The sequence below is a fragment of the Salmo trutta genome, chromosome 1 (genome assembly GCF_901001165.1).
Source record: "Salmo trutta chromosome 1, fSalTru1.1, whole genome shotgun sequence".
Lineage (NCBI taxonomy): Eukaryota > Metazoa > Chordata > Actinopteri > Salmoniformes > Salmonidae > Salmo > Salmo trutta.
In genome coordinates, this window is record NC_042957.1 from 38,616,346 (window position 1) to 38,644,024 (window position 27,679).

The following is a 27,679-nucleotide window of genomic DNA, read 5'->3' on the forward strand; positions in this document are numbered from 1 at the left end:
AAACACTCTTCAACAGACAGGTGGGTGACTTGGTTCTAAGCTTAAATAGGCACTGAAGCAGAAATGACATTATTTGAGTAATGTCATTATCTTTAATGTAAGTAATATTTTCTGTTCATTTAGCATCTATGCCAATCCTGTTCCCCTCTACACACAGTTTTGCTGTTAGCAATTTCTCTGGTATTTTATTTGGGTTAGGGTTAGCGGAAGAGTTGTGGTCAGAGTGCTTGATCAGTGTCGCTCTCTCCAGGTGTCCGATGACGGGCGCTACGTGCTGCTGTCCATCAGGGAGGGCTGTGACCCGGTCAACCGGCTGTGGTACTGCGACCTCCAAACCACTCCTCAGGGCATCACAGGTACCCCATGCCTTCATAATAAATTATAATAATCACATGTACCCTCGCCCAAAACAATGGTTCAGCTGAAGCTTTCTGAAGTTCCCTGAATTTATGACGACCCCCCCGCCATATTTGTTTGAGAGCATGGCTTTTCCGTTAAAATATTGTCAAATTCTGTTTGTCACATGCACAATGCTTACTTACAAGCCCTTAACCAATAATGCAGTTCAAGAAATTGTAATGAAAATATTTACTAAATAAGTGAAAGTACTTTAAAAAAACAACAACAATAAAATAACAACGAGGCTATATACAGGGGGTACTGGTACAGAGTCGTGCGGGGGTACAGGTTAGTTGAGGTAATTTGTACATGTAGGTAGGGGTAAAGTGACTGCATAGATAATAAACAGTGAGTAGCAACAGTGTAAAAAAATAAACGGGTCAATGCAAATAGTCTGGGTAGCAATTTGATTAATTATTTATCAGTCTAATGGCATCACGGTAGAAGCTGTTGAGGAGCCTTTTGAACCTAGACTTAGCGCTCTGGTACTGCTTTCCATGCGGTAGCAGAGAGAACAGTCTATGACTAGGGCCTCTGGAGTCTTTGACAAAAAATGTTGTGCCTTCCGCTGACACGCCTGGTATATAGGTCCTGGATGGCAGGAAGCTTGGCCCCAGTGACGTACTGGGCTGTACGCACTACCCTCTGTAGCACCTTGTAGTCAGATGCCGAGCAGTGTCACCATACCAGGCGGTGATGCAACCGGTCAGGATGCTCTCTGGTACAGCTGTTTAACTTTTTTAGGTTCTGGGGACACATGCCACATCTTTTCAGTCTGCTGAGGGGGAAAATGTGTTGTCGTGCCCTCTTCACAACAGTCTGTGTGTGTTTGGACCATTATAGTTCGTTGGTGATGTGGACGCCAAGGAACTTAACTCTCGACACGCTCCACTACCTCCACGTTGATGTGAATGGGGGTGTATTCGGCTCTCCTTTTCCTGTAGTCCACGATCAGCTCCTTCGTTTTACTCAAGTGGAGGGAGAAGTTGTTGTCCTGACACCAGGTCTCTGACCACCTCCCTGTAGGCTGTCTCATTGTTGTTGGTGATCAGGTCTACCACTGTTGTGTCGTCAGTAAACGTAATGATGGTGTTGGAGTCGTGCTTGGCCACATAGTCGTGGGTAAATAGGGAGTACAGACGACAAAATAAGCACGCACCCCTGAGGGTCTCCAGTGTTGAGGATCAACGTGGCAGATGTGTTCTTGCCTACCCTTACCGCCTGGGGGCGGCCCGTCACAGGGAAGTGTTTAATCCTAGGGTCCTTAGCTTAGTGATGAGCTTTGTGGGCACTATGGTGTTGAGCACTGAGCTGTAGTCAATAAACCGCACACTTACGTAGGTGTTGCTTTTGTCCAGGTGGGAAAGACCAGTGTGGAGTGCGATTGGCTCTGCGACCTTGTGAATGTTGACCTGTTTTAAAGGTCTTGCTCACATCAGCTATGAAGAACTTGATCACGCAGTCATCCAGAACAGCTTGGGCTCTCATGCATGCTTCAGTGTTGCTTACCTCGAAGCTAGCATAAAAGGTGTTTAGCTCGTCTGATAGGCTTACGGCACTGGGCAGCTCGCGGCTGTGCTTCCCTTTTTGTAGTCTGTAATATTTTGCAAGCCCAGCCACATCCGACGAGCGTCAGAGCCGATGTAGTAGGATTGATGCTTTGCCTGTTTGATGGTTTGTCTGAGGGCATAGCGGGTTTTCTTAAAAGCGTCCGGATTAGTGTCCCGCTCCTTGAAAGCAGCAGCTCTAGCCTTTAGCTCAATGCAGATGTTGCCTGTAATCCATGGCTTCTGGTTGGGATATGTACGGAACATATATGAATCCCGGAACATATTCAAGTCTGTGCTAGCAAAACAGTCCTGTAGCTTAGATTCCGCATCATCTGATCACTTCCATATTGAGGGAGTCGCTGGTACTTCCTGCTTTAGTTTTTGCTTGTAAGCAGGAATCGGGAGGATAGAATTATGGTCCGATTTGCCAAATGGAGGGCGAGCTTTGTATACGTCTCTAATTAGCAGCCTCTCTGTGTTAGTGAATACTGTTTAATAGTCTGATGGCCTTGAGATTGAAAAAACAGCTTCTATCTCGGTCCCAGCTTTGATGCACCTGTACTGACCTCACCTTCTGGATGATGGTGGGGTGAACAGTCAGTGGCTCGGGTGGTTGTTGTCCTTGATGATCTTTTTGGCCTTCCTGTGACATTGGGTACTGTAGGTGTCCTGGAGAGTGGGTAGTTTGCCACCGGTGATGCGTTGTGCAGACCTCACCACCCTCTGGTGAGCCCTGCGGTTGTGGGATGTGTAGTTGCCGTACTAGGCGGTGATACAGCCCGACAGGATGCTCTCAATTGTGCATCTGTAAAACTTTGAGGGTTTTGGGTGACAAGCCAAATTTCTTCAGGTTCCTGAGATTGAAGAGGAACGGTTGTACCTTCACCACACTGTCTGTGTGGGTGGACCATTTCAGTTTGTCAGTGATATGTACGCAGAGGAACTTAACTTTCCACCTTCTCCACTGCTGTCCAGTCTGTGGATAGGGGGTGCTCCCTCTGCTGTTTCCTGAAGTCCACAATCATCTTCTTAGTTTTGTTGGTGAGTGAGGTTATTTTCCTGACACCACACTCCCAGAGCCCTCCACTCCTCCCTGCAGGTTGTCTCGTTGTTGGTAGTCAAGTCTACTCCTTTTGTGTTGTCTGATTGAGTTGGAGGTGTGCATGGCCACGCAGTCATGGGTGAACAGGAAGTACAGGAGGGGGCTGAGCATGCACCCTTGTGGGGCCCCAGTGTTGAGGATCAGCGAAGTGGAGATGTTGTTTCCTAGCTTCACCACCTGGGGGTGGCCCGTCAGGAAGTCCAGGACCAAAAACCCAGGGCCTCGAGCTTAATGATGAACTTGGAGGGTGCTATGGTGTTGAGCTATAGTCAATGAACAGCATTCTTACATAGGTATTGCTCTTGTCCAGATGGGATAGGACAGTGCAATGACACAGATGTGTCAAGTTTTGATGGAGTGTGCAATTAGAATGCTTACTGCAAGAATGTCCACCAGAGAATTGAATGTTCATTTCTCTACAATAAGCTGCCTCCAACGTCGTTTTAGAGAATTTGGCGATACGTCTAACTGGCCTCACAACCTCAGACCTCGTGTAACCACGCCAGCCCAGGACCTCCACATCTGGCTTCTTTACCTGTGGGATTGTGTAAAACCAGCCACCTGGACATTTGATGAAGCTGGGGATTATTTCTGTCTGTAATAAATCCCTTTTGTAGTGACAAATTAATTCTGATTGGTGGGGCCTGGCTCCGCGGTGGGTGGGCCTTGCTCCCAAGTGGGTGGACCTATTCTCTCCCAGGCCCACCCATGGTTGCACCCCTGCCCAGTCATGTGAAATCCTTAGATTAGGGGCTAAGTTATTTATTTCAATTGATATATTTCCTTAAATGAACTGTAACTCAGTAATGTCATTGAAATTGTTGCTTTTAATTTCTTTGTTCAGTATATATTGAATTATGTTTATCACACTATACTACAATAAACATAAGTTAAAATGCTGAGGCCATTGAGTGCTTTTGACCAAGAAGTAACAGGTTGGCGTGAAATCTCTGCTGCGCTCCATCAGCACGCACCATGGACGGCACCCTACACACTAAGGCCGTTTTGGCAATGAAAATATAGCCTTGCTAAAGAAGTCATTTTGCTATTCCATACTCTAGGTTTTTGCTGGATTTTATGCCACTGGCTCTACCACCAAAATTTTGATCAAAACCAACTAGCTAGATTGTTTACTACCTTTTCAGAAGAGTTGCGGCTTTGTTGAACTTTCTGAGTAATCGATCATTCCATTCTCTGTGAAATCTTCTTGAAAGATCTCCCTCAAATGCCAGTTGGATTAGTTGAGCTTTCCTTTGGTGTAGCATGCTTCGTCTGTTCTTACTGAACACGTTTGTCAAAGCAGAAAAATGAGTTCCTGTCAGCTGCCTATCGTTAAGTGTTGACACCTCAGTTCGCGTAGCATTTTGAAATAGTTTTTCTTTTTGCAGCGCATTTCAAATGCTCCTTGCTTGATGCATGCCTAGCTAATCCTTTGGTTCTATCCATAGCATGCTTCCAGTTAGAATACCGGCCTTGGTTGAAGGCCTTGTTTGCATTGGACCCAATACAGAACTTTCGACATGGGAATCAAAATGCTGCATCTGCAGTAACTGAGTATTCCAGCCACTCTCTTCCTATGAACCAGTTGCTATTAAATGAAAGTTTTTGGACAGAATACCTGTGGCTAGGGTAGGATTCTAGGCTAACCTGGGCTCGGCTCCTCTGTTCCACGATCGTCAAAAACAGTCTTGAGGGGGCTGAGGAGCCATTATCCTGGAGGCACTTGTGGAAGGGGGGGGGGGGGGGGTGTAGGCTCGTCACACGGTGCTAGCTGGAGCTCGGCAGCAGCATTACTGCTGGGCTTGGAGGCAGCCTCTCTGGTTTGATTTATGATACCCACCGTGGCAGATTAGCTGGTTAGAGAAAAATAGTCCAATAACACTTAATGCCTTTTACCGCAAGCTAAGAAGCTAACTAAACTCTGGAGTTGAGTGTAGCATCTTAAACTACATTTGGACCCCCCCCCCCCCTTAGAAATCAAAATCAAATGGGCCTATTACAGGCGGAGGCGTACCATGTAATTCGCGGAGCCTAGCAAAAAAAAATAATTAAATCCCCGCTTTTTATGGAAACCCACTGGCGTCATACCTAACCACCCAGTGGTTTTCCATAGCCCCCCTACATGCAAACACACACTTTACAGCGCACTCTGTCAATGGTGCTGATGCAGCTCAGCGAAAGATTTCGCTCCAACCCGTCACTCAATCATTTGAACTTTTTTGCAATTTTTATATTGGGACATAAAACTAAAACTGAGATGGCACACAGGTGGCTAAGCTCCTTTTTCCCCCCTTGTGGAGCCGGGCCCGCAAGCAGATCTGTTTTATGGAGATACAAATAGCATGTGCTTTCTCATTTGCTGCATACCGACACAGCTTGGCTAAATTGTAACCATTAAGCGGCCAGGTCTGATCAGACATGTCCATGCTCCTCATGGTTCTTACAGGGAAAATGAAATGATCCAAATAATTTCCTCGTGGTTCACGCAGCTCAAATTATACTGTATGTAACAACTCCATTGGACATGAAACAGCGATACAAATGTAACAGTACAACAAAATAGATTTTAAAATGTCCTTTTCATGTTAAACTTCGGTGGTGCAACTAGTGCTATGAACCAAAACATTAATCTTGAGGCGACGGGTGGAGGCGGTGTAAAATGCAATCTGTTATTATATCATATAAAATGGACATACTGTGTTTATTTTAATACAGACTACCCTCAAAACATTACTTATCATTGAAAGTGACAAATTACCCAATGGATCATGATCATTTTCTGGTTAAAAAAAAGAGCATTAGGCTAAAGTGTAGGCTGCTGATGTGAATAATTGTCAATCTACATTGTTGGGAATTTTTATTTTGGACTAATTGATTAATTACGTTAGATTCAGGCCTGGACAATTCCATTCCTAATTTTATTTGGTGTCGCACTTTTCCCCCATCCCTAGCAAACACACCTGATTTTAAACTAATTGCATTTTTAACTGAATATGTGTAGTTGATTATTGGAGTCAGGTGTGTTAGCTTCTGGTGCAGGGCAAAAGTGTGACACTAATCAGGCCCCCCGAGGACTAGAGTTGCCCAGGCCTGCATCATGGTATGGACACGTGACAATTAATTCACACGTGGTGTGATGATCGACATGCTAAAAAAAAATAAAGGCCTGGCCCTAATCTTTACATTTTTTTTGCCATCTTAGCTATAGACATAAAATCACTTGGCCAAATCTCCTTAGATTTTTTTTTTCTTCATTTGAGCTCAATGGGAAAACCTGGTTAAATGGGTAAAATCCATCCATAAGTAGATATTTTCATTGGCCCTCTGTGTGCATCGCATTAGATCACTCATTGTATCTTTTTTCTTCTCCAGGCCTCTTGCCGTGGGTGAAGCTGATAGACAACTTTGATGCGGAGTACGAGTACGTGACCAACGAAGGCACGGTGTTCACCTTCAAGACCAACCTGGAGGCCCCGCGCTACCGCCTCATCAACATAAACTTTGCCCAGCCTGCCCAGGCCAACTGGAAGGAGCTTATCCCCCAGCACGACAAGGACGTCATCGGTAGGTCACAGACAATGAAAAGAGAGGGTTTTATGCAAATAATATACTTTATACAGAAGCTAGACCAAAATATAAACTAAAGAGGAAAAAATAATTTCCACCCACTGCTTGCTACTACCAACAAGTGATCTTTAAAAGGAAGCCTAATCAAGATATTTTGATTAGGTCGAAGGAATTGTCCGTAGAGCTCCGAGACAGGATTGTGTTGTGGCACAGATCTGGTGAAGGGTACCAAAACATTTCTGCAGTATTGAAGGTCCCCAAGGTCACAGTGGCCTCCATCATTCTTGAAAGGAAGAAGTTTGGAACCACCAAGACTCATCCTAGAGCTGGCTGCCCGGCCAAACTGAGCAATCGGGGGAGAAGGGACTTGGTCAGAGAGGTGACCAAGAACCCGATGGTCACTCTGACAGAGCTCTAGAGTTCCAATGTGGAGATGGGAGAACCTTCCATTACATTTACATTTAAGTCATTTAGCAGATGCTCTTATCCAGAGCGACTTACAAATTGGTGCATTCACCTTATGATATCCAGTGGAACAACCACTTTACAATAGTGCATCTAAATCTTTTAAGGGGGGGGGGGGTTAGGATTACTTTATCCTATCCCAGGTATTCCTTAAAGAGGTGGGGTTTCAGGTGTCTCCGGAAGGTGGTGATTGACTCCGCTGTCCTGGCGTCGTGAGGGAGCTTGTTCCACCATTGGGGTGCCAGAGCAGCGAACAGTTTGGACTGGGCTGAGCGGGAACTGTGCTTCCTCAGAGGTAGGGGGGCCAGCAGGCCAGAGGTGGATGAACGCAGTGCCCTTGTTTGGGTGTAGGGCCTGATCAGAGCCTGAAGGTATGGAGGTGCCGTTCCCCTCACAGCTCCGTAGGCAAGCACCATGGTCTTGTAGCGGATGCGAGCTTCAACTGGAAGCCAGTGGAGAGAGCGGAGGAGCGGGGTGACGTGAGAGAACTTGGGAAGGTTGAACACCAGACGGGCTGCGGCGTTCTGGATGAGTTGTAGGGGTTTAATGGCACAGGCAGGGAGCCCAGCCAACAGCGAGTTGCAGTAATCCAGACGGGAGATGACAAGTGCCTGGATTAGGACCTGCGTCGCTTCCTGTGTGAGGCAGGGTCGTACTCTGCGAATGTTGTAGAGCATGAACCTACAGGATCGGGTCACCGCCTTGATGTTAGTGGAGAACGACAGGGTGTTGTCCAGGATCACGCCAAGGTTCTTAGCACTCTGGGAGGAGGACACAAGGGAGTTGTCAACCGTGATGGCGAGATCATGGAACGGGCAGTCCTTCCCTGGGAGGAAGAGCAGCTCCGTCTTGCCGAGGTTCAGCTTGAGGTGGTGATCCGTCATCCACACTGATATGTCTGCCAGACATGCAGAGATGCGATTCGCCGCCTGGTTATCAGAAGGGGGAAAGGAGAAGATTAATTGTGTGTCGTCTGCATAGCAATGATAGGAGAGACCATGTGAGGATATGACAGAGCCAAGTGACTTGGTGTATAGCGAGAATAGGAGAGGGCCTAGAACAGAGCCCTGGGGGACACCAGTGGTGAGAGCGCGTGGTGCGGAGACAGATTCTCGCCACGCCACCTGGTAGGAGCGACCTGTCAGGTAGGACGCAATCCAAGCGTGGGCCAGAATAGTAAAAGGCACATGACCGCCCACTTGGAGTTTGCCAAAAGGCAACTAAAGAGAAACAATATTCTCTGGTCTGATGAAACTAATATTGAACTCTTTGGCCTGAATGCCAAGCATCATGTCTGGAGGAACCTGGCACCATCCCAACAGTGATGCATGGTGGTGGCAGCATAATGCTGTGGGGATGTTTTTCAACTGCAGGGAATGGGAGACTAGTCAGGATCGAGGGAATTGTTAACGGAGCAAAGTAAAGAGATCCTTGATGAAAACATGCTACAGAGTGCTCAAGACCTCAGACTGGGGCGACGGTTCACCTTCCAACAGGACAACAACCCTAACCACACAGCCTAGACAACGCAGGAGTGGCTTCGGGATACGTCTCCTTGAGTGGCCCAACCACAGCCTGGACTTGAACCCAATCGAACACCTCTGGAGAGACCTGAAAATAACTGTGCAGCAATGCTCCCCATACAACCTGACAGCGCTTGAGAGGATCTGAGAAGACGAATGGGAGAAACTCCCCGAATACAGATGTGCCAAGCTTGTAGCATCATGACCAAGAAGACACTGTAATCGCTGCCAAAGGTGCTTCAACAAAGTACTGAGTAAAGGGTCTGAATACTTTTGTAAATATTTCAGTTTTTTTATTTGTAATACATTTACAACTTTTTCTGAACCTGTTTTTGCTTTGTCATTATGGGGTATTGTGTATGGATCGATGGGGATGGGGGGGGGATTAATCCAATGTCGCATAAAGCTTTAACGTAACAATGTTGAAAAAGTCAAGGGGTCTGAATACTTATCGAATGCACTGTAGGTTTTTACCAAAATAACACTTTGGCTGCAGCCAGCAGTGATAACTTTTTTTAAATAATAAATATTTGTATAGCGCTTTTCAATACAAGTAACAGTGCTTTGCATCATAAAATATTAAAATAAAAGTACTAACAAAGTCAGGATGAAGGAGAATTTACAATAATGCATTAAAAGCATCTTTAAGTGTGTCTTCAGCAGGGTTTTAAAGAGGCACTGAATCTACAAGTCTGATCTCCTCTGGCAGATCATTCCAAAGTCTAGGGGTCCTAATGGCAAATGCCCAGTCTCCTTTAGTTTTCAACCTAGACTTTGGAGTGGTCTACAGAGCCCTGTCAGAGGATCTCAGGCTGCATCCTGGCTCATATGGATATTCAAGATCAGAGATATAGGATAATTTAATAAAACATTGAAATCTATTCTCAAAGTGACTGGTAGCCAGTGTAGAGAAGCTAAAATAGGTGTGATATGGGTACATTTTCTTTTGCCTGTTAAAAGCTGAGCTGCAGCATTTTGAACTAACTAGACCAGGGTTGTCAAACGAATTTTGCCCCGGTGGCCGCATTCTGTCTTTAACGAGGTCCGCGCTGAAAGTTGGTTATATTTCCTTGCTGTCAAAATGTGCAAAAAGTAGTCCTCACAGTTAAAAATGTTTACTCAAACCAATACGGGCTGGATTGAACACCCTTTTGGGCCTAATGTTTGACACCCCTTAACTAAATGATGCAGTGATTTCTGGCAGACATTTATACAGAGTTCATTTTATTTCCTCAAGCCTAGATTACTGTATGTTTAACTTTCCCCAGATCAGTGACTAAAATAAATACTTGACTTCAGCTGTCTCTTAGATGATAAAAGCAGGACTGGACAAACTTCTTTACATGCAGCTCGAGGTTTAGGTCAGGTTCAAAGAAGAGACCAAGGTTTCTGGCCGCAGGCTTTACATTGGTTGACTGATGACCAAGGTTACTTACAATCTGGGTTTTAGCAAGGTGTGGGACAAATATCATTGAACTTGAGAAAATGGTGAGACAAACAACATTTGATGTCAGCAAGACACTTAAGGGTAGCTACGCTAGCTTGGTCATTGGGTCTGATTGGTAAATACAGCTGTGTGTCATTGTTACGCACGCCTCTAGAAAGAGGGAACGCAACACCCTGCTACACTTTAACTCTCCGTGTTGTGAAAAAGGTAGGGAAGTGTAGGTGTGAGCAAGGATGATAAATAGGCAGAGAATACCGTTAACAGGGAATTTATTCCTTCACGCGGTAAGGTTGGGGAAAAGGGGCTGGACGGAACCAAAGCAAAGAAACTAAATATCAAAGCCCCCTCTCCTACCTTACCTGCCTACCCACTACTTACCTAACTAGCACCACCTGGTGCACTAACCAAAATACAGGGGATGGTCCGCCCAGGTCTTTCCTAGTGTGCATAAATTACTACGGGTATATGTATGCCCGCGGGCCTCTTGCCTAAGCACTCCCTAGGTGCCTTCCCCTTCCCCCCTGGGAACAAATGAAACAGAGTAACACAAATGTACAAACTACTTTACAACAAAACCTGAGAAAACACTAACCCAGGACATTAAAGAAAACTCTCTGAGCACTAAACACAGAACAATAAGCTTACTCGGCAACAACTAAGTACATACCCAATTTCTCTTTCTGAGAAACAACCAACATGTATAACCCTCTGCCAGCAACCTCCTCTCTCAGCAAAAATCTCTGTCTCTCTCTTTCCCTGAGCAACAGCACACTGGCTTATATTGGGGTTGTTAATTGAGACAGCTGCGTCCTGACGAGGGGGCGGGGTCAGCTCTCCAATCAGCAATGGGGCCGACCAATCAGCTGCTTGGAGAATTTCAGGAAGCCATTACCTGAAACACACTCACTAATATACAAACTACAACACAGAAACTGGGGAACGTAACAGTCATCTGCATAGCAGAGAAACTAAATGTTATGATTGCGAATGATACGGGGAAGCATGTACAGAGAAATGGATGGGGCCCAGAATTGACCCCTGAGGGACACCGTAGTGAATAGGTGTTGCGGACAGTACTGAACCACCCATGCTGGGCAACATCTACCACATAGATATGACCTAAACCACTGGTGGGCAACGTGAGAGATTCCTACCCAGCCGGTCAACAAAGATGTTATGATCAATTGTATCAAACGCGGCACTGAGATCCAAAATAACTACAATAGTGCTGTCGTTATGTGACTATCATTAATGTGATCACTGCTTTTTAACCTCTTGGGGCTATGTGGGACGCTAGCGTGCCACCCGTGGTGCACCCTATCAACAGCAGGTGCATTTCAAGAGCGGCAAATTTGAAACCAAATAAATGTCAAAATTCAAATTTTTCAAACATACAACTATCTTACACCCTTTGACAGATAAACATCTCCTTAATCTAACCACGTTGTCCGATTTCAAAAAGGTTTTACGGCAAAAGCATAAAGTTAGATTATGTTAGGAGAGTACATTGACAATAGCTGTGTGTAATGTTTTGTCAATTCAAAGACAGGCGTCACCAAAACCATAAAATCAGCTAAAATTATGCACTAACCTTTAACAATCTCCATCAGATGACACTCCTAGGACATTATGTTAGACAATACATGCATTTTTAGTTCTATCAAGTTCATATTTATATCCAAAAACAGCGTTTTACTATGGTTTTGATGTTCAGGAAATCGTTTCCCTCCAATAACCGGCAGTCAAGTCAGCACAACAAATTAAATAATTAATATTAGAAAACATTGGTAAAATATTATATTGTCATTCAAAGAATTATAGATTTACATCTCTTGAACGCAATCGACTTGCCAGATTTAAAAATAACCTTACTGGGAAATCACACTTTGCAATAATCTGAGCACTGCGCCCAGAAAAATACGCTTTGCGATACAGACTAACCGCCATGTTGGAGAGATCTAAAATCGAAAATACTATTTAAATAATCCATTACCTTTGATTCTCTTCATCAGATGTCACTTCCAGGAATCCCAGGTCCATAACGAATGTAGTTTTGTTCAAAAAAGCTCATAATTTATGTCCAAAAAGCTCCGTGTTGTTAGCACATGATCTAAGCCCGCCGGACTTCACTTCATGAACGAGGGGGGAAAATATATTTACGTTCGTTCAAACATGTCAAACGTTGTATAGCATAAATCATTAGTGCCTTTTTTAACCAGAACATGAATAAAATTCAAGGCGGACGATTGCGTTCTCTTTTAAAACGTATTGGAACGAGAGTACCCAACATGAACTCGCGCGCCAGAGTCTAATCGGCCATCACCGTTCCATGGCTCTTGTTCGGTCAGATCTCACAGTAGAAGACTCAAAACACTTTGTAAAGGCTGGTGACATCTAGTGGAAGCAATGGGAAGTGCCAAAACATTAATAAGCCCCTGTGTGTTTCAATGGCATAGGCTTAAAGGTAATTCAACACATCAGGTATCCACTTCCTGTCAGAATCTGTCTCAGGGTTTTGCCTGCCAAATGAGTTCTGTTATACACAGACACCATTCAAACAGTTTTAGAAACTTTAGGGTGTTTTCTATCCATATATAATAAGTATATGCATATTCTAGTTACTGGGTAGGATTAGTAACCAGATTAAATCGGGTACGTTTTTTTATCCAGCCGTGAAAATACTGCCCCCTAGCCCCAACTGGTTAATCAATTAAGTTCCTACTACGTTTAATTATTACTTGATACAATAAACTCATTAGGAATTTGGGGCACCACGGGAGAAGTTTGTTTAATGAGTCACCATTTCCCGAATTAACTCCAGAATATAGATATACTAGTCATCAATTTCCTCATATCAGTCTCATTCTGAACATCGTAGACTCTGCACAAATCTGGGACTCACTAATCATTCCATACCACACACATTGATTTGATTATTTATTTACTAACAAGATAAATTATTATTTATATATAATCTCACACACACACACGGTATAGGTTATTGATTAGAACTTAATACAATGACAACAGGTCCCTAGCGGACCAACACAACGTGACACGTGTTACACAAGATGGAGATTTAGAGAGGGCAAGAGAGAAAAGCAACACTTGGATACATTTGGAAGCTATACTTATAATAGCCCTAATACCTTGCCCCGATCTGCCGCTCTTATGGGTAAGAAGTGTAATGCATGTATTTACGTGTTGAAGGTCTTTGTTGGGTATTTTTGTTGGGCCCAGGCCTTCGTGGGCTGAGTTTCGCTTAGTGAGAAAGGTTCGACAGAGGCCTTGTTCTTTGGCTGGCCGTGTCCTTCGTTCTCAGGTGAAAGTATCTGATTGTCCACAAGATGTCACAATGTCCTTTCTCTTAGTTGTAGTTTCCTTGTACTCGTTCTGGAAGAGTGGTCTTCTGAGTACGGCTAATCAGCGGCGTAGATGATCCCAGCGTGGGGATGAAAGCAGTGTAGACAAACGATGACTTGAAGAGAATAACCAGATGGTCCTGCTTGAATTCACCTTCTTAGATACAGTACTCAACCGTAGCATTGATTGTTAAGAGGTTCGTTTGTCTTCAACCTCGTGTTGCGTTTTCAGGGTCGAGACTAATCGTAGACCTCAGTTGCAGCTTGTGGTCATCCTAGTCTGATATATTAATTATTAACTCCAATGCTTTATACCCTCGAGTAAAAAGGAGGCATTTCCGTCTTGCTGACACCCTCTTTGGGTTCCCTGGGGCGTAGCTAGTTACGAGGCAAGGTATCAGAATTTACTATGACCTCATTTAGAGAACTAAAATCACAATTTTATCGTCACAGAAATATTCTCTTTATCCTGGATATTTTCCACACAACGACAAGTATGTAAACATGATATACACCGTATGAAAACTCAAGTTACAATGTTTTCATTGTAACGTCTTCATTTAATGTTAAATGACATGACAAAGTAGACATTAATCTTCCACATTCCATCTCTCATCATTACCAAAATTCGGAGGATGAAATATATTGTCTTCCTGACTTTGAAGTTTTTGCTCCTGCACCACACTCAGGTCATTACACACCTCCAGGCTGTGTAAGGGCTATTTGACCAAGAAGGAGAGTGATGGAGTGCTGCATCAGATGACATGGCCTCCACAATCGCCCGGCCCGCCACGAGTCGCTCGAGCGCCATGGAATAAGGAGTTCCCGGCCGGCCAAACCCTCCCCTAACCCGTACAAAGCTGAGACAATTGTGCGCCGCCTCATGGGTCTCCCGGTCACAGCTGGCTTTGACACAACCTGGGCTCAAACCCGGGTCTGTAGTTTCGCCTCAAGCACTGCGATGCAGTGTTATGACCCTTGCACTGCCGATGCATTTTCTATTGAAGCCGGTGACTGAGGTGGTTCGTTCGTTGACGTTATCGGTGGAGTCTCTAAACATATTCCAATCAGCGCTAGCAAAGCAGTCCTGAAGCCTACCCTCTGATTCTGGTGACCATTTCTCAACGGAGCGAATCTGGGGTACTTCCTGTTTCAGCTTTTGCTTGTACACAGGAAGCAAAAGTATGGAGTCGTGATATGATTTGCCGAATGCAGGACGAGGGAGGGCCTTGTATGCTTGCTTGTGGGTAGAATAGCAGTGGTCTAGGACTTAATCGCCCCTAGTAGTTTGGAGACGTGTTGATGAAAGTTGGGCATCAAGTGTCTTACTGGTGCCGAATTAAAATTGCAGGCAGCCTCTGGCTGTAGGGTTTCCTGCTTGTTGATAGCTTTGCACAGTTTAAGCGCCAGCTTATTATTTTTATTGTCCTGTGGTGAAATGTTTACAGCAGTCACGATAACAGCTGAAAACTCCCTCGGGAGGTAGAAGGGTCGGCATTTGACCATAAGGTTTTCCAAGACGGGTGAACAGTGGGTTGACACTTCCATCGTGTTGGAATTACCACACCAGTTGAAGTTGATGAGGCAAACCCCTCCTCCCTCGATTTCCCCAACTCCACTGTTCAGTGCGGCCCATGTGAATTGAGAATTTATCGAGTTGAATAGCTGTGGGGTGTATCTTGTCTTAGAGCCATGTTTCTGAAAAGCAAAGAATATTGTAATTCCGAGAGTCTCATCGGTAGCAAATCCATTTTATTATCAAGTGACTGTACTTTCGCCAGTAGAATGGAGGGTTTCCCTTCGCCTTGATCTCACCAAGATCCCTCCTCTCTTGCCTCTGTAATGCCAGCGTTTCCTCTTCGGTAGCCTGAAAATTGGATTGGAATTGCAGAGAGAGCCCAGGGCAGATTAGCCGAAGTAGAAGCCAGGATTGGGGTAAGTAACTAACGATCTGATGTTCAAAGAGTTCTTGCCAGTTGTAAGAAATAATAGCGGATACATTACGTGTAAGTAGACAAAAAATAAACAAGATTTTCACAAAATAGCAAAGATGGGTCAGAGCTTGCAAAACGGTGGCCATCCAATACGGCGCCATGCTGAAATAGGCTGGAAAGGAGCCAGAGGTCAGGAAGCTACACTGCTCAAAAAATAAAGGGAACACTAAAATAACACATCCTAGATCTGAATGAATGAAATAATCTTATTAAATACTTTTTTCTTTATATAGTTGAATGTGCTGACAACAAAATCACACAAAAAGAATCAATGGAAATCCAATTTATCAACCCATGGAGGTCTGGATTTGGAGTCACACTCAAAATTAAAGTGGAAAACCACACTACAGGCTGATCCAACTTTGATGTAATGTCCTTAAAACAAGTCAAAATGAGGCTCAGTAGTGTGTGTGGCCTCCACGTGCCTGTATGACCTCCCTACAACGCCTGGGCATGCTCCTGATGAGGTGGCGGATGGTCTCCTGAGGGATCTCCTCCCAGACCTGGACTAAAGCATCCACCAACTCCTGGACAGTCTGTGGTGCAACGTGGCGTTGGTGGATGGAGCGAGACATGATGTCCCAGATGTGCTCAATTGGATTCAGGTCTGGGGAACGGGCGGGCCAGTCCATAGCATCAATGCCTTCCTCTTGCAGGAACTGCTGACACTCCAGCCACATGAGATCTAGCATTGTCTTGCATTAGGAGGAACCCAGGGCCAACCGCACCTGCATATGGTCTCACAAGGGGTCTGAGGATCTCATCTCGGTACCTAATGGCAGTCAGGCTACCTCTGGCGAGCACATGGAGGGCTGTGCGGCCCCCCCCCAAAGAAATGCCACCCCACACCATGACTGACCCACCGCCAAACCGGTCATGCTGGAGGATGTTGCAGGCAGCAGAACGTTCTCCACGGCGTCTCCAGACTCTGTCACACGGGCTCAGTGTGAACCTGCTTTCATCTGTGAAGAGCACAGGGCGCCAGTGGCGAATTTGCCAATCTTGGTGTTCTCTGGCAAATGCCAAACGTTCTGCACGGTGTTGGGCTGTAAGCACAACCCCCACCTGTGGACGTCGGGCCCTCATACCACCCTCATGGAGTCTGTTTCTGACCGTTTGAGCAGACACATGCACATTTGTGGCCTGCTGGAGGTAATTTTGCAGGGCTCTGGCAGTGCTCCTATTGTTCCTCCTTGCACAAAGACGGAGGTAGCGGTCCTGCTGCTGGGTTGTTGCCCTCCTACGGCCTCCTCCACGTCTCCTGATGTACTGGCCTGTCTCCTGGTAGCGCCTCCATGCTCTGGACACTACGCTGACAGACACAGCAAACCTTCTTGCCACAGCTCGCATTGATGTGCCATCCTGGATGAGCTGCACTACCTGAGCCAATTGTGTGGGTTGTAGACTACGTCTCATGCTACCACTAGAGTGAAAGCACCGCCAGCATTCAAAAGTGACCAAAACATCAGCCAGGAAGCATAGGAACTGAGAAGTGGTCTGTGGTCACCACCTGCAGAACCACTCCTTTATTGGGGGTGTCTTGCTAATTGCCTATAATTTCCACCTGTTGTCTATTCCATTTGCACAACAGCATGTGAAATTTATTGTCAATCAGTGTTGCTTCCTAAGTGGACAGTTTGATTTCACAGAAGTGTGATTGACTTGGAGTTACATTGTGTTGTTTAAGTGTTCCCTTTATTTTTTTGAGCAGTGTATTTACAATAAACAGAATGTTGGAGCCAACAGTAGGCATAACCTCTTTTTTTTAGTAGTCTAGTAGGGCTCACGTACATGGAGTTGTGTGCTTCCTGACCAGAAATGCTGGTATGGTGTCAGGTACTGTCAATCGGGGTTCTAATATTTTCTATCTTTTCTGTAAAGAATTGTAAAAACAGTTTGCAGAGATCAGGTGATGCAAGCATGTCACTGTTAAGGCAGCCTCATGCTTCCCACCCGAAACAGTTCGGTACAGTTTGCATATTATTATGACATTATTATGACCGGCCCCAAGCACTACCTCTGTCCCCAGTACTGACTGGTGATCGGCCCCCAGCCCATCTCCTGCACTGAGTTGCAGTGCAGAATTAGGAACAATCTCCATGCAGGACTTGGGCAGCTCTATCCTGGGCCCACCCCCGAGAACTACTCCACTGGCTTGCTCCTCACCGACGCCACAGAGCAGCAGTAGTAGCAGTGGTGTGAGAAGGGAGAAAAGAGCTGCAGACTCCGTCCTTGACACATCACTTGCAAAGGCATTGCAAATGATTGAAAACATATCTCAAGATCTGGACAACATCATGCACCAAGCATCTGGACAACATCATGCCACCAGCTTGTCACAGAGGTAAATAAATAAAAATGTCAGACTTTACTCTGATCCCCTTTCCTCTCTTCTTTTTTCCTCTTCACCATGCACACTCTCCAGACACTCCTAATTTTCCCCCTCTTCTCATCCTCCCCACAGGGTCCTGGCACCTATGGATGAACTCTCGCCAAAACTCTGGGAGGAATTCGATCACCAGCTGCATCAGTTCGTGCGTGACGAATACAGACCACGACGACTGGGACCACAGTGAAATTAACAACTTGTTCTGTTGTTCAGATATCTCAGAAGTCAGACACTTTCATTTAATTCCATACACACTTTTGTTATTTAAATGTGTCTGTTTTACTATTGTTCTGAAATATTTATATTGCTCTTAAATATTTGTATCTACACTCTTGGCACTATATTTGAACCTTTTGTTGTTTACATGTCTGTTCATAGCAGACGTTGAACTATTGTTCAGAAATATTTGTAACGACACATTTTATACCATAGACACTTGTTTTACATGTCTGTTCTCAGCAGACACTTTAGTATTGTGGTATATTTTCAGATGCAAGAATAAAGGTTTATTTGTGTGCTGAAAAAGCACTGACTTTTATTTCAATGCAAGGTGTTTCATTGGATTATATTTGAACATCAATCGCTGACAACGACTTTACAGGCTTGTGGTGTAGTTCGGTCTAATCTAAATTACTGCACACTGAGGCGTCCCAGAATCAGGTTTAATTTTATTAACAAGATTTAAAACTACATGTTCACAGTGCACACAAAGAACTTAGTGTGCATCCATCAAGGATCTTCATTCTTGCAGCGATGATGCCGAATGCATACTCTAACTCTCCGACAACGAGAGAGGGGGTAGTTCCAGATACGCCCAGGTTTATTGAGATATTACCTGTCATTCAGGAGGTGTCCAAGAGAATGTCGTATTAGGTAAACAAAAACAATATACCATTTTCCCGGAACCAAAAGCCTTGATAAAATTGCACTTGTTATAAAGAGGTGTATGTAGTAATAAAGGAAATTAGAAAAGGGAAATTTATTTCAACATTCTATTATCAACATACCTGGATAAGGGTTCGTGAGTGAGGTTCTCATGTAGGGGGAAAAGTTTAATCCCTGAGGAAAGTTTGAGGACTTGGCATTGTGGTTTGTAGCAGGACAGCTGGCTGTGGTAAATAAAGGGTCTTTGCAACAGTTTGGATCCAAAATAACTCTTAACACTCCACCATAGCTCTCTCGGCTGTATGCACCTACATACACCATTGTGAACCTGTAGCGGGCATCTTCCTTGTCTCCGTTTTGCGCCTATTATACAGTGCATTCGGAAAGTATTCAGATCCCTTGGCTTTTTCCAAATTTTACTGCACATTTTCCTCCAATTTTCCTCCAAGCTGGAACATTTATTACATCCAATTTATCACTAGTCACTTTAAACAATGCCACTTTATATGTTTACATACCCTACATTACTCATCTCATATGTGTATATACTACACCATCTACTGCATCTTGCCTATGCCGCACGGCCATCGCTCATCCATATATTTATATGTACATATTCTTATTAATTCCTTTACGCTTGTGTGCATAAGGTAGTTGTTGTGAAATTGTTAGATTAATTGATACGGTTGCATGGTTGGAACTAGAAGCACGAGCATTTCACTACACTCGCATTAACATATGCATTAACCATGTGTATGTGACCAATAAAATTAGATTTGAAATCTCCCACTTTACCACCACCAAAGAACCCCCAGACCATCACATTGCCTCCACCATGCTTGACAGATGGCGTCAAGCACTCCTCCAGCATATTTTCATTTTTTTCTGCGTCTCACCAATGTTCTTCTTTGTGATCCGAACACCTCAAACTTAGACTTGTCTGTCCATAACTTTTTTCCTTTCTTCCTCTGTCCAGTGTCTGTGTTCTTTTGCCCATCTTAATCTTTTCTTTTTATTGGCCAGTATGAGATCTGGCTTTTTCTTTGCAACTGCCTAGAAGGCCAGCATCCCGGAGTTACCTCTTTACTGTTGATGTTGAGACTGGTGTTTTGCGGGTACTATTTATTGAAGCTGCCAGTTGAGGACTTGTGAGGCGTCTGTTTCTCAAACTAGACATTCTAATGTACTTTTCCTCTTGCTCAGTTGTGCACCGGGGCCTCCCACTCTTTCTATTCTGGTTAAAGCCAGTTTGCGCTGTTCTGTGAAGGGAGTAGTACACAGCGTTGTACGAGATGTTCCGTTTGTTGGCAATTTCTCGCATGGAATAGCCTTCATTTCATTGGTTTTGATCAGGTCCTCAGTAAATAACAAATACCATAAACTGTCTAGGAGTATTCTGTTATCTACATGATCATGGTTTTTAAACATTTAGATTGTTTGACTAACCCTTCTTCTTGCGTGCTCTCTCATTCACTCCCTCTCCCAGTGTTTGCCACCTGTACCTACTCCAGCCTCCTGTTCGTGTGTTTCCTGCACGATGTAAAGAACGTCCTTAAGATGTACCGTCTGAGCTCGGGGGAGGAGCTCAGGACCTTCGCCCTGGACGTGGGCTCTGTGGTGGGCTTCACCGGACGCAAGAGGGACTCTGAGATCTTCTACTACTTCACCTCCTTCCTCTCGCCAGGTAGGCTATCATAAACCAGGGCTCAAAACTGCGACCCAAGCACTCACATTTGTGACCTTTTGACTTGGCAGTGCAACACCTATTCTTAATTGGTCGCTCGTTTTTGGTTCACAATGTGCTTTTCTTATCAAGATGTATTCAAACACAATGGATATGCAGACCAGGTAGCCTATTTAAAAAATGTAAAAATAAAAAAAATAATCTGAAGTCTTGGTTGAATCTTTGCGATGCGCAATTGTCATCATGCACTGTTTGAATATACATTTCTAAAGGCATCCTAAAAAACCTTCTCAGTTAAATGTTGACTAAAGAGTAGGCCTACCTGGCAGAATGATATGATGATTTGTTTCAATGACAGGGCATTTGTTTTGGAAACGCTGCCATCACATGTAGCCTACACTGTACAGTACAAAAACACTGCTAGCCAAACACAACGTGTTCTTGGACGCTCCCGCCAAAAAATCTTTTGATTGTTCCCAAACCTCAAATGTGCTCTCCTGATGTGGTTTAACCTGAGCTGCGTCTCAATCCACCACATCCGCCGATATCATCCTTCCGAATCTGCAGTGCAAGGTGGCAGAGCTAGAGTAGTTTTTGTCAGACCATAAGACATCCTGAAAATCAGTCTTCTCACAAAAACATCAGTAGCATCCGAAAGGTTTGGCCGACAAACTATTATGACCACTCTATTGAAAGCTGAGACTCACGAACACAATGGTTTTCCATTTGCCCACAAGACTCATCTGAAGGTCCCCTGGCCAGTTAAAAAAATGAATGGAACTACAGTGCATTCGGACAGTATTCAGACCCCTTGACTTTTCCACATTTTACGTTACAGCCTTATTCTAAAATGTATTAAATCGTTTTTTCCCCCTCAATCTACACACAGTACCCCATAATGGCATAGCAAAAATAGGTTTTTAGAATAGTGAAATTACATTTACATAAGTATTCAGATCCTTTACTCAGTACTTTGTTGAAGGACCTTTGGCAGCGACTACAGTCTCGAATCTTCTTGGGTATGATGCTACAAGCTTGGCACACCTGTATTTGGGGAGTTTCTCCCATTCTTCTCTGCAGATCCTCTCAAGCTCTGTCAGGTTGGATGGGGAGTGTCGCAGCACAGCTGTTTACAGGTCTCTCCAGAGATGTTAGATCGGGTTCAAGTCCGTGCTCTGGCTGGGACACTCAAAGACATTCAAAGACTTGTCCCGAAGCCACTCCTGTGTTGTCTTGACTGTGTGCTTAGGGTCGTTTTCCTGTTGGAAGGTGAACCTTCGTCCCAGTCTGAGGTCATGAATGCTCTGTAGCAGGTTTTCATCATCTTTCCCTCGATCCTGACTAGTGTCCCAGTCCCTGCCACTGAAAAACATCCCCACAGCACGATGGTGCCACCACCATGCTTCACCGTAAGGATGGTGCCAGGTTTACTCCAGGCGTGACGCTTGGCATTCAGGCCAAATAGTTCAATATTAGATTCATCAGACCAGAGAATCTTGTTTCTCATGGTCTGATTGTCCTTTAGGTGCCTTTTGGCAAACTCCAAGCAGGCTGTTATGTGCCTTTAACTGAGGAGTGGCTTCCCTCTGGCCACTCTACCATAAAGGCCTGATTTGGTGGAGTGCTGCAGAGATGGTTGTCCTTTTGGATGGTTCTCCCATCTCTACAGAGGAACTCTGGACCTCTGTCAGAGGGACTATCCGGTTCTTGGTCACCTCCCTGACCAAGGCCCTTCTACCCCGATTGCTCAGTTTGGACGGGCGGCCAGCTCTAGGAAGTCTTGGTGTTTCTAAACTTCTTCCATTTAAGAATGATGGAGGCCACTGTATGCTTTGGAACCTTCAATGCAGCAGAAATGTTGTGGTACCCTTCCCCAGTTCTTTTCCTCGACACAATCCCGTCTCGGAGCTGTACGGACAATTCCTTCAACATCATGGTTTGGTTTTTGCTCTGACGTGCACTGTCAACTGTGGGACCTTAAATAGACAGGTGTTCGCCTTTCCAAATCATGTCCAATCAATTGAATTTACCACAGGTGGACTCCAATCAAGTTGTCATCTCATATCAAGGATGATCACTGGAAACAGGATGCACCTGAGCTCTCGATTTTGAGTCTCATGGCAAAAGGTCTGAATACTATTTCTGTTTTTTACATTTAATAAATTAGCAAACATTTCTAAAAACCTGTTATCACTTTGTCATTATGGTGAATTTCATGTAGATTGATGTGGGGGGGAAATAATTGAATCCATTTTAAAATAAGGCTGTGACTTAACAAAATGTGGATAAAGTAACGGGGTCTGAATGCACTATATATATGGAGATAGTTTAGTAGCTAAAATAAGGGGATAAATGCATGTAAAAAAAAAAAAAATGAAACGTAAACTTTTCCTGATCTTTCATATCTCTCAGATATAGGACAGACACTTAAGAACAAACTTCCGTTAGATTTTTGGGGGGACTGTATGTTGTTCCATGTAGTGAAACTGTTATTCAATGCATTTCTATTGGCTAATACCAGTAATGCCAAATTCAATATTTCCATTCCAAATTTTTTGGATCTATTGTTTTGATACCTTAAGAGTTTTTAAAATTCAAAATCAAATATCTAAATGATGCTTGGTATGACCATCTTAAAACAATTCCATATGTTAGCTTAGACCCCCCCCACCCCGAATAAAAACTCTGAAACCTTGAAAAACAAAACCAGGAAACCGGAATTTACCAAAAGATAAAATTGCTTTCATAGTGTACTATAACTGTAGAGTGACTTCAAAATTGCTAACAATAACACCCTTTTTATAAAAAATTAAAAAAATAATGGTTTGTCATGTTTAGCCTGGTTCGGAAGGAATCCAGGCACATTATGGGACACAGATCAGGACATTATCGCTGCGCAGCGGCACAAAATTGGTGCGACCAAATCATATGCTGGTGCCGTCAACTGAAAAAGTTGGTGCCACCAGTGAATCAGACACAGACAGACAAAAACACACACACACTGTGGTGGGCTTCAGCGGATGCAATAAGGACTCTGAGATCTTCTACTACAGAGTGGCGCAGCGGTCTAAGGCACTGCATCTCAGTGCTAAAGGCGTCACTACAGACCCTGGTTCGATACCAGACTGTATCACAACCGGCCGTGATTGGGAGTCCCATAGGGCGGCGCACAATTGGCCCAGCGTTGTTAGGGTTTGGCCGAGGTAGGCCGTCATTGTAAATAAGAATTTGTTCTTCACTGCCTTGCATCGTTAAATAAAATAAATAAATAAAATGCTGCTTCACCTCCTGCCACGTAGGTTATCATATTACACACATTCTGAGTTAGAGACTGATACACATGCATACACGCGCACAGATGTTCTACTACTTCACCTCATTCCTCTTGCCAGATACCCCCCCCCCCACACACACAAACACACTTTCTACTATTTCACCCCCTTCCTCTCTCTTGTCTCTTGTAATGTACAAATGTAATTCAGATGTGATTTTTCTACAAATAAACTGAATCTGAAAAATATAAAATGACCTGTCCCTCCACTCTGTTCCGTCCAGCCGTTATCTATCACTGTGACCTGACGAAGGAGCCCCTGCATCCCCACGTGTTCCGGGAAGTCACCGTCAAGGGCTTTGACCCCTCTGACTACCAGACCACTCAGGTGAGATACCTACCATATTACATGTACATGATGACCCTTCAAAGGATGGTATCCCTTTACATACTGTACCAGTGAAGAAGAAAGTGGATTTAATTGACCAACATTTCGGCTAAAGATTAAGCGTTGGTCAAATATATCCACCCGAAGGAGAGATGAGTGTGCAGCTTTTTCCTATGTATAGTGTATCTTCTGTTAGTCAGCACCTCACCTAAAGGGTGTGTTCTTTATTTTAATTACTTTGTGCTTTTCTTTACTAACACAAATCACCAGAATTGACTGATTGGATGTGTGTGGTTTGTCACTTCAACAAACCTCTGTGTATACACGGAGTGTACAAAACATTAGGAACACCTAATATTGCATTGCACCCCGTTTCCCCCTCAGAACAGCCTCAATTCGTCAAGGCATGGACTACAAGGTGTTGAAAGCGTTCAAGTTAGCTAGATGTCCTTTGGGTGGTTGACCATTCTTGATACGCACGGGAAACTGTTGAGTGTGAAAAATCCAGCAGCGTTGCAGTTCTTGACACACTCAAACTGGTGCGCCTGGCACCTACTACCATACCCCATTCAAAGGCACTTAAATATTTTGTCTTACCCATTCACCCTCTGGATGGTACACATACACAATCCATGTCTCAATTGTTTCATAGCTTAAAATCCTTCTTTAACCTTTCTCCTACCCTTCTACACTGATTGAAGTGGATTCACGGGATCCAATAAGGGATCATAGCGTTCTCCTGGATTTACCTGGTCAGTCTGTCATGGAAAGAGGAGGTTTTCTGCACTCAGTGTGTATCTGTCTCCAGGTATTCTACCCCAGTAAGGATGGCACAGAGATCCCCATGTTTATTGTCCATAAGAAGGGCCTGAAGCTGGACGGCTCTCACCCAGCCTTCCTCTACGGCTACGGAGGGTTCAACATCTCCATCACTCCCAGCTACAGGTACAACCACAAGTCACACTGCTAGCTACAGGTGAAACCAGAAGTCATACTGTTAGCCACAGGTAAAACCACAAGTCACACTGATATCTACAGGTACAACCACAAGTAATACCTGTGTTTCCCATAAGCGCCGTCCGTCGGCTAAATAGACGATAACAGACTCATTGCTCTGCTGGCTACTTTTTCCACTTCATTAAGATGGTCATACCAAAATATGTAAAAAATTATTTGATACAATTTTGAATTTGGGCTTTATTACTATAGCCCAAAGAAATGCGTTGAATAACACATTCATAAATGTAAAAACAGAGTCTCTATCCTATATCAAGGAGTGATATGTGACCCATTGTAAATTGATGGGTCATGTGAAAGAAATGCTATAACCACCCCTTAGCCACATCTAGCTAGTAGATGGGTCTCTGTTGTTTAGACCTGTTCACATGTTCATGAAATACAATAGATGGCCGTCATCACCCCCAGACATACCTGGCTAACATGATGGGCCATGTAATCATCTGCTCAAATGGAGTCTTTTGTTTAGACATGTAAGTTAGCAAGCTAGCTAAACAATGAACCATAAATCCCAACCCATACGGTACTAGATAAAGGTCAAAATAAATAAATAAATACAAACTAGCAATACAAACTGATTGTCATAGCCAGCCACCATGCATGAAATGCTGTATGAATCTGCAGGTAGCTAACGCTAACCAACTATGTTCGATGTTAGCTAGCTAGCTAATATTAGGCTATAAATAACAATGCAAATGGATTTCTGCAATACGAATAATATTATTTCACAGGTCATACATGTAACATTAGCTAGCGAACTAGCCAGCTAACGTTAGCTAGCCAGCTAACAGTACGCTTTAACCTCTCACATCTAGATGTTCCGCTAGCGGAACACCACTCCAATATCCAATGATAGCGCGTGGCGCGAATTACAAACTCCTCAAAAATCCAAAGATTTCCATTTTTAAAACATATGACTATTTTACACCATTTTAAAGACAAGACTCTCCTTTATCTAACCACATTGTCCGATTTCAAAAAGGCTTTACAACGAAAGCAAAACATTAGATTATGTCAGGAGAGTACCCAGCCAGAAATAATCACACACCCATTTTTCAAGCTAGCATATAATGTCACAAAAACAAAAACCACAGCTAAATGCAGCACTAACCTTTGATGATCTTCATCAGATGACACTCCTAGGACATTATGTTATACAATACATACATGTTTCGTTCAATCAAGTTCATATTTATATCAAAAACCAGCTTTTTACATTAGTATGTGACGTTCAGAACTAGCATACCCACCGAAACTTCCGGTGAATTTACTAAATTACTCACGATAAACGTTCACAAAAAACATAATTATTTTAAGAATTATAGATACAGAACTCATTTATGCAATCGCTATGTCCGATTTTAAAATAGCTTTTCGGTGAAAGCACATTTTGCAATATTCTGAGTAGATAGCTCGGCCATCCTGGCTAGCTATTTTGACACCCACCAAGTTTGGCACTCACCAAACTCAGATTTACTACAAGAAAAATTGGATTACCTTTGCTGTTCTTCGTCAGAATGCACTCCCAGGACTTCTAGTTTACACCCAATGTTGTTTTGGTTCCAAATAATCCATAGTTATATCCAAATAGCTGCGTTTTGTTCTTGCGTTCAAGACACATTTACATTTACATTTAAGTCATTTAGCAGACGCTCTTATCCAGAGCGACTTACAAATTGGTGCATTCACCTTATGATATCCAGTGGAACAACCACTTTACAATGGTGCATCTAAATCTTTTAGGGGGGGGGTAGAAGGATTACTTTATCCTATCCTAGGTATTCCTTAAAGATGTGGGGTTTCAGGTGTCTCCGGAAGGTGGTGATTGACTCCGAAGGACTCCGAAGGGTGACGCACCGGCGCGTATCGTGACAAAAAATGTCAAAATATTCCATTACCGTACTTCGAAGCATGTCAAACGCTGTTTAAAATCAATTTTTAATGCGATTTTTCTCGTAACATAGCGATAATATTCCGACCGGGAGACGTCGTTTTCGTTCAAAGACTGAACCCGTTTCATTGTTCTCAGATCAACCACTATCCAAATGCGCTACTGTTTTTCGCCCAGAGTCATCATTCCCCGTTCTGGCGCCTTCTGAGAGCCTATGGGAGTCTTAGAAAATGTCACGTTACAGCAGAGATCCTCTGTTTTCGATAAAGAGGCTATAGAAGGCCAATAAATGGTCAGAGAGGGAACTTCCTGTTTAGAATCTTCTCAGGTTTTGGCCTGCCATATGAGTTCTGTTATACTCACAGACACAATTCAAACAGTTTTAGAAACTTTAGGGTGTTTTCTATCAAAATCAAACAATTATATGCATATTCTAGTTTCTGGGCAGGAGTAATAACCAGATTAAATCGGGTACGTTTTTTATCCGGCCGTGAAAATATTGCCCCCTATCCTAAACAGGATAACTTTGCAATGAAAAAGAGTTTCTGACGAAAGTAGGAAATTCCACAGATTTCAAAACTCAGTCTACTTCTTCCATGAGAACAACACTGTTGATCATTGTTTATTCCCCATTACTGTCATCAGAAGACTACAATGTCTGGTTCAAATATATATATTTTTTACCTAAATCTGGGATTTCCTCATCGTCTCATTCATTTTCAGAGAGTGTCAGCATGGCACGATC

The 27,679-nt window shown here is 43.8% G+C and overlaps 1 protein-coding gene and 1 long non-coding RNA gene across 2 annotated transcripts in view; both read left to right on the top strand.

Moving 5' to 3' along the window:
• Positions 1–27,679, top strand: part of LOC115195591 (prolyl endopeptidase) — a 56,255-nt gene that overhangs the window by 12,941 nt on the left and 15,635 nt on the right. The window contains exons 7-11 of the mRNA XM_029755626.1: positions 251–356; positions 6,424–6,615; positions 20,170–20,367; positions 23,923–24,026; positions 24,835–24,971. Of these exons, the coding sequence (XP_029611486.1) occupies positions 251–356; positions 6,424–6,615; positions 20,170–20,367; positions 23,923–24,026; positions 24,835–24,971 (737 nt within the window). The remainder of the gene's footprint in view (positions 1–250; positions 357–6,423; positions 6,616–20,169; positions 20,368–23,922; positions 24,027–24,834; positions 24,972–27,679) is intronic.
• Positions 17,442–18,342, top strand: LOC115195601 (uncharacterized). Its single transcript, XR_003878717.1, has 2 exons — positions 17,442–17,753; positions 17,874–18,342. It is a non-coding gene; the product is annotated as an uncharacterized LOC115195601 (long non-coding RNA).